General features: G+C 40.2%; 1 protein-coding gene across 1 annotated transcript; it reads left to right on the top strand.

Annotated features, from left to right (window-relative positions):
* The first annotated feature begins 7,656 nt into the window (after positions 1-7,656).
* Positions 7,657-13,600, top strand: LOC131996925 (uncharacterized). The gene is made up of 2 exons (XM_059367123.1): positions 7,657-7,821; positions 11,033-13,600. Exons 1-2 carry the CDS (start codon positions 7,657-7,659, stop codon positions 13,598-13,600), a joined length of 2,733 nt encoding a protein of 910 aa, XP_059223106.1.
* The last annotated feature ends 1,406 nt before the right edge of the window (positions 13,601-15,006 follow it).

A 15,006-nucleotide genomic window follows, 5' to 3' on the forward strand; every position in this document is an offset into this window, starting at 1 on the left:
TGGCGACGTAACTGTGAATTATGAGAAGAGGTACTCCAGGTTGTTCAACCGTAAATTTATAGTGCATCCCGAGAGTGACAGGGCTAAGAGGAAAGACATTCGTCATATCCGGGGTCTCCAAACCGAAGGACAGCCATCACAATTCACCGTGCACAAAGTTACGAATGTCATCCGCGGCGCCATGTCATCCAAGGCGTTGGGCCCAGACGGAATCTTTACACTGATGTTGAAGGATGTGAATCTAGCTGGCGTCGAGTACCTTACAACTGTCCTCAACCTGTCTTTGAACAGTCTTATAGTACCCGATGTCTGGAAGATGGGCGGAGTGATCCCGCTACTGAAGCCTAAGCCTGAAAAATACCCGAGTTATGGGAGAATTGTACAGATCGGTCTCCCTTCTCTCTCCAGTAGCCAGACGCTTGAGCCAGGACGGTTCTTGTGGCACTGTTCATTCGACACGGTCAGCCATGCCAAATGCTGGGTTGCGAATTATCTGTGTGGTCGCCAGTCACTTGTGGAATTTAAGGATAAGAAATCGAAACAACGCAGAGTGAAACAGGTAGTTCCCCAAGACGGTGATTTATCCGGCACTGTTCTCTACGTATCCTCCATTCTACCGCCTAGACGGTATAGAGATTGTATCATGTGCGGATGGTTGTACTTCCATGGCATCAGGCCCCCCATCTATTGTTGGCATCTGCGAAAGCTTAAACGTTTACCTTAACGAATTTACTGCTTATTTCGCTGCAAAAGTTTGAAGATATTTGCCACCAAATCTTCAGCCACATTGTTCACTACAAATACGCGTGAGGTGAATAATGAGCTGAATGCGATAGTCGATGGAGAAACGATTTCGACCATCAAATGTCCCAAAATACTTGGTGTCACATTTGACAGCTCTAATACATTCTCCCCAAATGCTACTGTAATTTGCGATAAGGTCAATTTTAGAAACAAGGTCTTCGGGTCACTTGCTGGCAGTACTTGGGGTGCTGACAAAGAAACCTTGTTTACCACGTAAAAGGCAATTAGCCGGTATGTGGTAAGTTGTGCAGCACCTGTGTGGTCCCGTCAGCTTTGTGGCAGGCAGTGTAATAATAGTCAGAGCTGTCAGAATGCCGCTCTTCGAACAGGTGAACCAATTTCATCAGGAGACATGCTGCCCAAGCAATACCTTCTGGGCTGTCATGTCGATAGGATTCCATTGCGCAGAAGCCTTGAGATGGATACAAGAGAGAACCTCTAGATCAAGCGTCATATCAAGCCTAGTCTAGACTAAATACATGCACCAGTATAACTGCAAATATCAACAAATTAGATATACCATTTGCGTACCTTATACTATTGGTGTACATAAGAGACTGAGTATAGCAAAGTGGTATGGCTTTGCTTGTGCCTATTCGACAGCGTTTCCACTACAAAAAAGTTTTCCGACCAACATTTTTCAAAAAACTTACCAATTTCCCTGCCAGCCAACCGAAATTGTAAACTTGATCAAAATAGTTAATCAGGGTCAAATACAACATATTTAGGGACTAATACAACACACTATATAAATCCAAATACAATGGAATCGAGAGTCCTAATGCAACTCAAGTACCAAATTTCAGAAAAAACTGGTAACAAATGCGCCTTCTGTGGGCTCACAACCTCAAATCAGCAGATAGGGTTATATAGTCCGATATTGACCGTATTCGGTCGGAATATTTCAACTTTCAGCGAAATCGGTTAATAAGATCGGCATATTGCACAGGGGTATGAAAATCGGACCACAATTGAAGATTTGGCAGCCCGAACAATTTGTCGCCAAGAGGCACACGGATTATCTAGGGCCTTGAAATTGCACATGATTTCGATAACACCCCAGCATTAACCATTTCAAAGATGGATCTCTATCTGTTCTCAAATGGCATATTTTACTAGTTTTTTTCTGTTCTATCCCACTGTGGATCGGTCTGTATGGCAGCTATATACAAATATAGTCCGATTTGGCTCATTCAAGAACATAGCCTACGTAAGGAAATAATATGGATCTGTCTCAAATTACAGCTCAATATCCCACTTTTTGAAGACTGCAGCGTGAATACAACAGACGGACACATAAGCATACAGACGGACCGACTGACACACGGTCATTGTTAAATCGTCTTAAAATTTTTACGTCAATAAAGAATTTATATTTTTTAGGTTCGGAAATGGATATTTCGAACTGTTTCAAACAGAATCACTAAATGAATATACCCGCTAATCTATGGTGGTGGGTATAAAAATGCAATTTCTGTAAAAATCGACCAAAATCGAAATGGGCCGTCCATCCGACCAAGTCCTTTAAGTTGAAAGTATGTCCTACCAAATTAGGTAGAACAAGTAAAAGCATGCTAAGTTCAGCCAGGCCGAATTTTGAGAACCCACCACCATGGGTATATTTTATTCTACATTCCAAACTTCTGTCAAACCAGCAAAAGTTAAAGACCTAGAAATCGAACAAGAGTGATCGAGAGACAGGTTTACATAGGAGCTATATCAGGTTATATACTGATTTTGGCCGTACTTAAAACAGTTGTTGGAAATCATAACAAAACACTACAGCAAAATTTCAGCCAAATCGGACAAAGATTGCGGCTTGTAAGGGCTCAAGATGACAAATCGGGCTATCGGTTTATATGGGGCTGCATCAGGTTATAGATGTGCAAAATTTCAGTCAAATCGGACAAAAATTGCGGCTTCCAGGGGCTCAAGAAGTCAAATCGAGAGATAGCTTTATATGGGAGCTATATCTAAATCTGAACCGATGTGGCCCATTTACAATCCCCAAAGACCTACATCAATATTAAGTATCTGTACAAAATTTCAAGTGGCTAGCTTTGTCACGACTTCTATCGTGATTTCGACAGACAGTCGGACGGACGGACATGGCTAGATCGATTCAGAATGACGAGACGATCAAGAATATATCTACTTTATGGGGTCTTAGACGAATATTTCGAGGTGTTACAAACGGAATGACTAGATTAGTATACCCCCATCCCAGGGTGGTGGGTATAAAAAGCCCGGAACGACAACGCTGGTACTTACTGATCAATAATGGAGAGAAACAGGTATTTGTCGGATTGGAGACTGCAAAGTATTTATTTGCTTTATTTTTCTCAAATAACAGTTGTACCATAAGTATTTTCTTATTGCTAGTGGTGCAATAAGTAAAATTGTGATTAAGAAAGAAAAATAATTTAAACGAGTAAAAGCGTGCTAAGTTAGGCCGGGCCGAATCTTATATACCCACCACTATTGCACGCATTTGTTAAGCTCCATACTTGGTTGGCTATTGGAGGCCATACTTGGTTGGCTATTGGAGACCAAAGTGGAAGTCAATGTGCAAAGTTTAAGCCAAATCGGATAAGAATTGCGCCCTCTATAGGCTCAAGAAGTGTAATCGGAAGATCAGTTTATAGGGGAGCTATATCCGATTATAAACCAATTTTGACCATATATAGCTCAGTTGGAAGTCGTAACAAAAAACTTCGTGCTAAATTCCAGCCAAATCGGTTAATAATTGCGCCTCCAGCAGCTCAAGAAGTCGAGATCAGAGACCAGTTTGTATAGGAGCTATATCAGGTAATGAATCGATTTAGACCATACTTGTCACGGTTGTTGGAAGATAAAAGAAAACATAGCTTGCTCTCTAGCGGCTTAAGAAGTCAAGATCCGAAATCGGTTTATATGGCGACAGTACCAGGTTATGAACCGATTTAAACCATATTTGGCACAGTCGTTGGAAGTCGTAACAAAATACCTCATGCAAAATTTCTCCAAATCAGAAAAGATTTGCGATCTCTAGTGGCTCAAGGAGTCAAGATCCAAGACCAGTTTATATGGCAGCTATATCAAAACCACTTACAATCCCAACCGACCTACACTAATAAGAACTATTTGTGGAAAATTTCAAACACCTAGCTTTACCCCTTCGAAGTTAGCATGCATTCGACAGACGGACGGTCATAGCTAGATCGACTAAAAATGTTATGACGATCAAGTATATATATCCTTTATGGGGTCTTAGACGAATGTTTCCAGGTGTTGGGTAATGACGAAATAAGTGTTCCCCTATGATATGGTGGGGAGGCCACCGTAGCGCAGAGGTTAGCATGTCCGCCTATGACGCTGAACGCCCGGGTTCGAATCCTGGCGAGACCATCAGAAAAAAAATTTCAGCGGTGGTTTTCCCCTCCTAATGCTGGCGACATTTGTGAGGTACTATGCCATGTAGAATTTCTCTCCAAGGGGGTGTCGCACTGCGGCACGCCGTTCGGACTCGGCTAAAAAAAAGGAGGCCCCTTATCATTGAGCTTAAAACTTGAATCGGACTGCACTCATTGATATATGAGAAGTTTGCCCCTGTTCCTTAGTGGAATGTTCATGGGCAAAATTTGCAAATTTGCTATGATATGGTGGAGGATATAATGAACAATTAAGAGATTAAAGAACTATGTTTCTTATTGGTTTGTTCGTCACTCCTATGGGTGACCACCATAAATGACCTATTACGGATGCTGACTGAGGAGGTATTTGAACCCGTCTGCTACGCAGACGATGATACAATACTTCTAAGGGGTAAGGATCCGAACGAGCTATGCAGAAGGGCCGAAAGGGTCTTGCATATGGCATATGACTGGGCTAGACCCTGAGGTCTCAATGTTAACCCAGAGAAGACTGTAATATGCCTGTTTACGAGGAAGACGAAAGTGGGCTCATTTAACGCATCACGTTTCCTCAATAAGAAGATTTCGATATCTGAAAAGGTCAAATACTTGGAAGTGATCTTGGATAGGAATCTGAACTGGAAGTGTCACATTCAGGCTCACAGATGTTAGGCACTATGTAGACGGGCCGTAGGCTCGAAATGGGGCCTGAATCCTAAGATAGTCCACTGGCTCTACAGGAGTGTGATTAGACAAATACTTACTTCCGCCTCAGTAGTTTGGTGGACTGCTATGGAAAAAAAGTGCAACATAAGGACCATACAACAGGTTCAGAGAAAATGTTGTCTTGGCATAGACGGAGCGATAAGGACCACGCCCACTGGGGCACTGGAGACTATTCTAGATATCTGACTCATTGTCATACATAGATTAAGTGTGAGGCAGCCACTGCGGCTATGAGACTTAAGGCGATGGAAGAATGGATTGAGGATGGGAGCAGAAGGGTTTTGCATATGGCATATGACTGGGCTAGACCCAGAGGTCTCAATGTTAACCCAGAGAAGACTGAAATATGCGTGTACACGAGGAAGACGATGGTGGGCCAATTTAACGCACCACCTTTTCCTCAATAAGACGATTTCGAGGCAAGGTCAAATACTTAGGTGTGATCTTGAACAGGAAACTGAACTGAAGTGTCACAATCAGGAGCGTACTGAGAAGGCTCACAGATGTCGGGCACTATGTAGACGGGCCGTAGGCTCGAAATGGGGCCTGAATCCTAGTATAGCCCACTGGCTCTACAGGAGCGTGATTAGACCAATACTTACTTACGCCTCAGTAGTTTGGTGGACTGCTATGGAGAAAAAGTTCAACATAAGGACCATACAACAAGTTCAGAGAACATGTTGTCTTGGCATAGGCGGAGCATATTACACGGATGGATCAAAGCTAGAGGACAGAGTGGGCCTGGGGGTTTACATTGAGAACCCTGGGACTGAGATCTGTTTAAGACTGCCTGACCATAATACGGCCTTGCAGATGGAGATGCGTGATATGGTGTGTTGCTAACGCGAGGACGTCAAGTGTGAACATCTTTTCCGGACGGTAAAGTCACTAACAGTCTTGCAGTGTAAGATGGAGATTAACGCCTACTCCAAGGAAGGGAAAATCCGCATCGTTTGGGTGCCGGGCCATAACGGAGTAAGGAGAAATGAAAGCGCTAACGATTTAGCGGGAAGGCCAGAGGACTGCCGTTAATAAACTTGGTTAACCCGAAGCCTTTCGGGTCGACGCAGTCGGAGTTAAGGGAGTGGGTGACGAATGCGCATGCAACATTGTGGAACAGCGAAACGGTCGGTAGGACGACGAAAATCCTATGGGGGGATCCAGATCGTGAGAAGACGAGGCTATTACTGAAAGGAAGCAAGAAGGGGGTCAGTATAGCTATTGATATCATAACGGGACACATACGACTACGAGCTCACTTATGTAAAATCGGCGCGGCAAGTGTAAGCATGTGCAGGGCATGCGGGGAAGATGATGAGACGTTGGAGCATTTCCTTTGTCATTGCCTGGCTTTCGCGTCTAACAGATACCGGCACTTAGGTGGAGACACAATTCCAGATATGAACCAACTTAGGGGAGTGTATTGAAAAAAATTAAGGATTTTGCAAGTAGCACGGAATTCCCGACTTAAAATTTTCTTTTTAGGGATTGCTTTATAGTTTTTCGAGCACTTAACAAGCCGATTACTGGCTTAGGTGTATATTCATAGTGGCATGAGGCGGATCAAACTAAGAGAAATCAGATTGATCACTTGTGATAGATGGAAGGCATGTTAGAAGTACCATCGAGGACCAAATATCGATTCTCCCTCCCTTTTTTCCTTATTTTCATTGGCGATCTATTGAGTCTGACTTCGAATCCGATCTACTCGTTCGCGAATGACAGCAACCACTGTCATTTCCATTCGACCATAGGCCGCGTCTTCGAGAGATTGAAGACAGCAGGCGCATTAACACTCTGCCGGATTTGCTGGCCATTTCTGAGTGGAGTCGGATGAATAGAATGAATTTAAAGACGCATTGCTATTTTTTGTCCCACAAAAACTCACTGACTGTAGATATCAAGCAGTTAGAGGGTCTTAATGTTCTGGGCATGTAGATACAATGTGATGTTCGTTGGCCAAAACATGTATTCGAAGTGTGGAGGGAAACATTCAGGTACATGGTTCATACATGGTACATGGTACATATTCTATTCCCTCTGACTTTCTTAATATCTATACTATGTACAGGGTGGCTGATGAATATTGCTACAATGATGAATATTGCTACATTTTTTTTTCGGTGTATGGAATACATTTTTCTTTTATTCATGTTAAATTAAATTATTAAATTAATTATTAAATTATTATTAATTAAATTAATTAATTAATTAATTAAATTAATTATTAAATTATTATTATTAAATAGAAAAAAAGTTATTACATTTTTTTTTGGTAGCGGCTTTCATCAGCCACCCTGTATAACAGGCCGAAAATAGAGTATTACGCGCATATGTGTTGGAATATCAAAATCATCCCTGGGGCTGCTTGACCATACCCAGGGGCGGCAGTTGGTGTTGAATGAAGATGGTAGAGTATCCAACTCTTTTGTTTCCCTTGAGCATCGTCGAAGTGCGGGTTTGTGACGCTGTTCTATCGAATCTTCTATGGTGTGTGTTCTTCTGGAATCAGTCTTCTGATTCCTAACTTGATGTTGTTTGTCAGAAATACTTCCTAGAAGCTCTCACCTGTTTGTAATTGTTTTTTTTTTTTTTTTGGAAGAACGGTTCGTATGTGGTATCAACTTTCGGCAGATGTGTTTCCCGCTACCTACGACCACCAAGTCGACCCCACTTTGATACTTAACTATCCTCTCCAACCCAAAGCACTGCATATATAGGGGACATCCACTGCATGTTGGTTGATTTAAAAACAAATGCTTTACGTCGGAAGGTAAACGTCGACAAACTGCAAACGCAACAGTCTGACTATTGCTTGAAGAGAGCACTCATTGTCCCGCTACATTGTGAAAGAAACGTCTATTCCACAGGAAGAAGAGAGAAGAAGAAAAACGTATGGGTGAGAGAATAGAATTGTTTAGCAGTCAGAATAAAATCCATAAACTAGTGTAGGAATATCCTTCTGCAGATACAAATAAAAATAGGAAAACTGTTAACAGATTCATATAGTAAGCTTAAGATATATAGAATAGAAATAATATTTTTTCCAGACATTGATACCTGGGTATACCTCTAGCGGCATATAAGCTAAGACAGGATCAAACCCGAAGGACAACGAATGATAGATGGTCAAAAGGTGGAGTTTTGAGCATTCCAAAATTATGTGGCCTAAAATATACTTGAACAAACGTCTCAGTCATTGTGTCCGTCGTGACAGATCACTATCTGATCGGAAAACATGGTGACAGACTGAAGGTTGCAAGTAACGATTTTTGCAGAATTTGTGAGGACGCCGAGGAAGAAAAGACTATAGAATATCTGCTATGCCAGTCAGAAGGAGTTCCACTCTAGGTTCTCATTTCATTGGGAACTTGTCTGATTAAGCGGATGTAAACATTCCCAAGTGGTTGGGCTTTATAAAGCGATCTCGATGGTTCAACGATAGAAACTAGAAGACATCTTTCTTCTTCTGTTCCTGTGGTATCACCATGGGCGAAAAAGTCTTAGTGAGACTGACGGCAGATTGCCACTTAAACCCATCCTAACCTAACAATGATACCACAGAACCAACCGCTGATGGCGACAGAATGCATATTAGACTGTCCCACGCTATAAAGAATAGTATAATATATATTCTCCACCTTTTTTGCACTTTTGATGCCAACAAGCAAAATACAAAATATTATGGCGATGTGTTACGATAACCAGTGGAACCACTGGAGTTTAGAAGCTTGAGAAAGTCAGCTATTTTATCAAGCTCGCCATCGCCAATAACTGAACGAGCTACATCTGTTTTGAAATTAAAGCAGTTTGTATCTGTGTTCTATTTTAGTCCTGTCCATTGCAAGCCAGATGTTCTGTATAAAATATCTGTACAAAGTTGTACTGGTAAGTTATCGATAAGATGCAATAACAGATAATAAGAAAGGATTAATCGTTATTTGCACTATATATTACTAAAATAAAACGCTGCAATTATGTGCTAATAAATGCTACTTTGGTCTAAGTGAGAATACAAACATTGTGCGTTCTGGGGGCTAAGAAAGTAAAATTGGTCTAATTGGAAGTCATATCAATATATGGTGCTATAGAACACATCCATATCCAAAGGAGCCCAATTATTTTTAAAGACTTGCACAGACGGACTTGCCTAGTTCCTTGTAAAATTCTACAGCAATATAAATGATGAGAGTAGTTAAAGGCAAAATAAACATAACATTCCCCTAACATTTTTAAATCATTTGAAAGATTTTTGTTGGACAGCTTTGTAATTTTGTTAGGAATTCAATACTAAATGGCAACTCTGTTTGTGCCATGTTACCATTATGTTTAATTCTAATCAGATATTAAATACGGCCTACTTTTAGGAGCCGTCAAAAAAATTATTTGGAGGTTTGGTAATGCGATATTTGCAGCGTTCTTTATGGATACACACGCCATGAAGGATAAAAAAATAAAACGCAAAAAATGTACTCAAGTACATGTTTATTTGTTCGACATCAGTTCGTACACCTGCCAAACAATATGAGGAAAAGAGAGAAAATATATAAAGAAGATTTATAAAAAAAAATTTGCAAAACATTTGAGAGCATTGAAGCCAAATACAAATTTTCATATTTATGCATTATATTTTATAAATTATTGGTTTACATTTTATTCTGTCATTCACAGCAGAGGTATTTCAGCAGTTGGCCACACTTTATTGTGAAAAAAATATCATGTCAATCCTGATGGCTGTACTGTTAATTGATTCAGAACTTCGTTGTACTGAATAAATATCATTTCCATACAATTTTTGTTGCGCTACAATGTATAGTGCTAAAATAAAACGAGGCTATTGTTTTTTATCTTTATTGCAACAAAAGTAAAAATAATTAAATTCGGCTGGTCCAAATTTTATATAACCTTCACTGTGGATAGCATTTGCCAAGTTTTTGCTACGACTTCTATTTATCAGCAGAAACCAGATGCGAAAACTATCAGCAGAAACTATATGGGTCAAGAATAGCACCTTTCCATTTCGCAAGAATGTAAATTAGAAGATTGGGTTCATTTGGAGACGGTATCAGATTAAGCACCGTTTCGACAAGATAGAGATTTTGGAAGCCATAATACGTCATTACGCAAAATTTCAGTGTCCCTTGTTCCTTAATGAAATGTTCAAAGGAAATTTAGTATTTTGTAGTAAGTAAGTTATAAATAAACTTTCTTACGGTAGTGTTGATGCCTAGAAACATCAACTCCTTCGTAAACGTTCACAAGTTGTCAGGCTGAACCGATAACCATCCAAACTGAGTAGTACATCGATCGATAGAATATTGACGTATGTATGTACATCAATATTTTGGAGCAGTTCTCTAAGGGGGCTGCCCCACCAGAAAACCCCTAAAATGGACACGCAGGTCGATCATGAGAATATGGGACAATTTGAAAGTATAATGCAAATTTGTTATTTACATTTGCCACTAAGTCGGATGAGAGTCCAACCCACCTCAAAAACCCCTTAAATATAATTAGACCGATTGATGTTTCCTAAAATTTTGAACTAGTTTGTATTGATGGAGAGTATCGGTGTTGTATGAACCACGAACTGTATGAGCATACAACAACGTTTGCGTTCGCTAGGTCATGTTGTGAAGGAGCGCAGAAGATTAAGGCACTTGGATGTTAAACTTCGTTTAACAGCAACTGAATTTTATTATTAAAGAGCGTACTGAATTTGCCAAAATGAATTATATTACAATTTATAATGATTTGAAATTATTTGACCTTACCCTATTTAGAATAAGAAAGATGGGAACTCTTACATATTGGAAAAAATTAAAGCTTTTGCTCAAGCAAATTAAGAGTTCCCATGTTTGAGTTAAATTGTACTTTTGAAGTCTACACTTGCTGAATATAAATAAGAATGGCTTCCCCGCTTAAGCAGTTGTAGCTTAAGACTTACTTGGTATCACAACACCGAAGCGGTAAGAAGATAAAGGCTGCCAATAAAACTACAACAACTAAAACGTAAAACCTTCACCTTTTTTTTGTTCTTTTCATATTGGGTTTTTTTCTGTTTTACAATCTGTGAGAATCCGAAATAATACAGTCCACTTCTATCATAGAAACCTCACGAGATTGTACATGGTCCTTCGAACCGGTCGGGTGGCCATTCTATAGAAGAAGCCAAACATAACTTAGCGGAGCTTGTGGATCTATTGTCCTCCGCAGGATTTCCTTTGAAAAAGATAACTGCCAATCATTTTGACATTTTACAAACCGTTTCACGAGAAGATTTGTTAGATGAAGATTTTTTGAAATTTGAAGATTCCAGTGAAACAAAAACACTTGGAATCCGATGGAATGCAATGATGGATGCATTTTACTACAATGTCTACGACATTAAAATTCCTACCGAACACATTACGAAGCGATCAATTCTTTCAATCGTAGCCAAGCTGTTTGACCCTGCAGGTTGGTTAGCACCGATAATAATAACAGCAAAAATGCTTTTACAGCAACTTTGGATCGACGGTACAGACTGGGACGAGAAGGTGAAACCACAATCGCTAGAAAAATGGTATACATTTATAGGCAACTTTTCAGCTATTCCAGATATCAGGATACCTCGTTGGGTTGGATATACGCCAAGGAAGGCTATTCAAATACACGGATTCTGCGATGCATCAGAAAAGGCGTATTGCGCGTGTCTATATATTCGAGTTTTGATATCTAAGAACGAAATGTCCTCTCACCTACTGGTTTCAAAGAGCAAGGTTGCCCCATTAAAGACAATAAGTTTGCCGAGATTGGAGCTTTGTGGAGCCGTTTTATTGGCTCGTCTCTTAAAATCGACATGTGAGCATTTGAGTTTTGAACCGCAAAATATCTTCTTATGGTGTGATTCTACGATCACATTAGCCTGGTTAAGTAAACCTGCTTATCAATGGAAAACCTATGTCGCAAATAGGGTGTCTAGAATTATAGATCACGTCGGTAACGCGAGTTGGCTCCATGTGAGTAGTGGTGACAATCCTGCTGATTTGGGAACTCGAGGTTGCACTGCACTAGAGCTTAAGGAGAATAAGCTTTGGTGGCAGGGTCCTGAATGGCTTATAAAGGATATGTCCACTTGGCCACAACAACCAGTAGTACCACAACACAGTTTAGAGAAGAAAACGAATATATTTCAAACCCTCACAAAGCAGGAGGATATTTTGGAAAGATTCTCTTCATACAGTCGAGCCCTACGGGTTTTAGCTCACATGTTTCGATTTATCCGGAGGTGTCGAAAACAAGTATATTTCACAAGCTCGAGTGAACTGATCACGTCAGAAGAAATTAGTTTCGTTAAATACCGTGCTGTTATGATTGCACAACGTGCATATTTTCCAGCGGAATATAATTGTTTGACATCAGATTTACCGATTAATACAAAGAGCAGATTGTTGACGTTAAATCCATTCTTGGACAAAGGTGGACTTTTACGAGTCAACGGAAGATTATCAAATGCAGATCTAAGTTTCAATGAGAGGCACCCTATCATACTTCCTGAGAAATCTAGGTTTTGTAAATTGCTGGTTGACTTTACGCATAAGATACTAATGCATGCCGAGCATCAAAGTATGCTGCGATCTATACGTCAAGAATTCTATGTTATCCGTCTAAAGAACGCAGTAAGACATTGTATAAGAACATGTAAAATATGCACGATATATAAGCATAGGGTTCATAGCCAAATTATGGCGGCTCTACCTCCGGAAAGATGTGTATTTTCACCTCCCTTTACGAATACGGGCGTAGATTTCGCAGGACCGTTTGAGATCAAGACGTCCAAATTGCGAAATGCTAAATTGGTGAAAGGATATGCAGTGATTTTTGTTTGCTTGGCCACGCGAGCCATACACTTGGAGACGTGTTCTGCCCTCTCTTCTGAGGCATTTTTAGCCGCGTTTGACCGCTTTGTTGGTAGAAGGGGTTATCCAGCAAAAGTTTTTTCTGACAATGGCACAAATTTCGTTGGTACAAATCGTATACTTAGGAATGAATACAAAAGTTTCTTGAAAACTGCGGAGAAAGACTTAGTAGATAAGTACAATATTCACGGGTTTTCCTGGCATTTTATTCCCCCCCAGGCACCCCATATGGGTGGATTGTGGGAAGCGGGGGTGAAAAGCGTAAAAACACATTTGAAGAAAGTGGCGGGAAATTTAAAGTTTACTTTTGAGGAGTTTTCTACTCTGTTGATACGAATTGAAGGCATTCTGAACTCACGACCCATTTCTTCTATGAGTGAAACCCCTTCCGAATTGTTGGCATTGACACCAGGGCACTTCTTGAAAGGATCCCCTTTAGTTGCAATTCCGGAGGAACATACCGACAACATTTCCTTAATTAATCGATGGCAACGCCTTAAAGTTTTACAACTTCACTTTGCCAAACGTTGGAAGAATGAGTATATTTCGGAGTTACAGAAGAGATATAAATGGAAGACTGCGCAATCGAATTTAAATGAGCACGACCTGGTTGTTATTAGGGACGATGATTTACCGCCGACAGAATGGAGACTAGGGCGTGTGGTCAGAGTATATATTGGGAAGGATTTAAAGGTTCGGGTGGCGGACGTACGCACCCAAAACGGAATTGTGACTCGTCCACTAGTTAAACTCTGCATTTTGCCAAAAAATCAATAACATCTCACACCAACTCACACTCAGTCAAAAATCTTGTAGCAATGTTATCTTAACTCTTACCATATTGTAGCTCCCAAAAATGCAAGGTCTGCCAAGACAGACATCACCTGCGGTTTTGTTTGATCTTCAACAAAATGACTGTTTTAGAACGTGTAAAGGTGGCAAAGGAGAAGGGATATTGCTTTAACTGCCTTTGTGGGTCTCATACCAGGGAATGGTGCCGTTCTCGGAATGCTTGCGCAGTGTGTAACAGAAATCACCATACAAAACTTCACGTTGATGGTACCAATGAGCCCAAAAAGCAAGCCCACTGCAACAAGCCATATTCATACCAAAAACAGTCGTCACATGAATTTTTATCATCTCGTACCCAAAGTAAAACACACAAAGCCAATTCATCGCATCAGAAACCAAAGTCTCAAGCAGAAGGATACCAAATAAGACAACGCCTTGGCGGACGGTCCAAGAAGCATGTATTTATGCCAACTGCGTTGGCACGTGCAATAACCATAGTTGGAGCAAACAAGACCCGAATTTTATTAAACTCAGGAGCAACAGAGACTGTTATATTAAAGTCATTTGTAAAAAACAATCAGTTCCAGACAACAAAAAGGAATGACAAAGAGTACTGTACGGTTAATTTACAATCGTTTCACGACAGTGCCGTCAAAATACAAATCCATGGATTGGTACAATCAAAATTTACTTCACCGCTTCCAGAAAAAGTGCAGGACAGGATACTAGAAAATACTTATAGTCACCTTCCTGATTTAGCCGATCCCCATTTCTATCATCCGGTCAACATCGATATTATGGTTGGCAACGATGAGCTAGCGAAGGTGCTAAAGGCTGGTCTTATCCAAACAGCAAGTCATATGCCTATAGCTCAAAGCACTGTGTTTGGATGGGTGATCTCGGGGGCTAGATATTATTAATGTTGCGACATCGCAAGAGGCCCCGCCATGTTAAACTTCGTTTAACAGCAACTGAATTTTATTATTAAAGAGCGTACTGAATTTGCCAAAATGAATTATATTACAATTTATAATGATTTGAAATTATTTGACCTTACCCTATTTAGAATAAGAAAGATGGGAACTCTTACATATTGGAAAAAATTAAAGCTTTTGCTCAAGCAAATTAAGAGTTCCCATGTTTGAGTTAAATTGTACTTTTGAAGTCTACACTTGCTGAATATAAATAAGAATGGCTTCCCCGCTTAAGCAGTTGTAGCTTAAGACTTACTTGGTATCACAACACCGAAGCGGTAAGAAGATAAAGGCTGCCAATAAAACTACAACAACTAAAACGTAAAACCTTCACCTTTTTTTTGTTCTTTTCATATTGGGTTTTTTTCTGTTTTACAATCTGTGAGAATCCGAAATAATACAGTCCACTTCTATCAT

This window comes from Stomoxys calcitrans, chromosome 4 (genome assembly GCF_963082655.1).
Source record: "Stomoxys calcitrans chromosome 4, idStoCalc2.1, whole genome shotgun sequence".
Taxonomy (NCBI): domain Eukaryota; kingdom Metazoa; phylum Arthropoda; class Insecta; order Diptera; family Muscidae; genus Stomoxys; species Stomoxys calcitrans.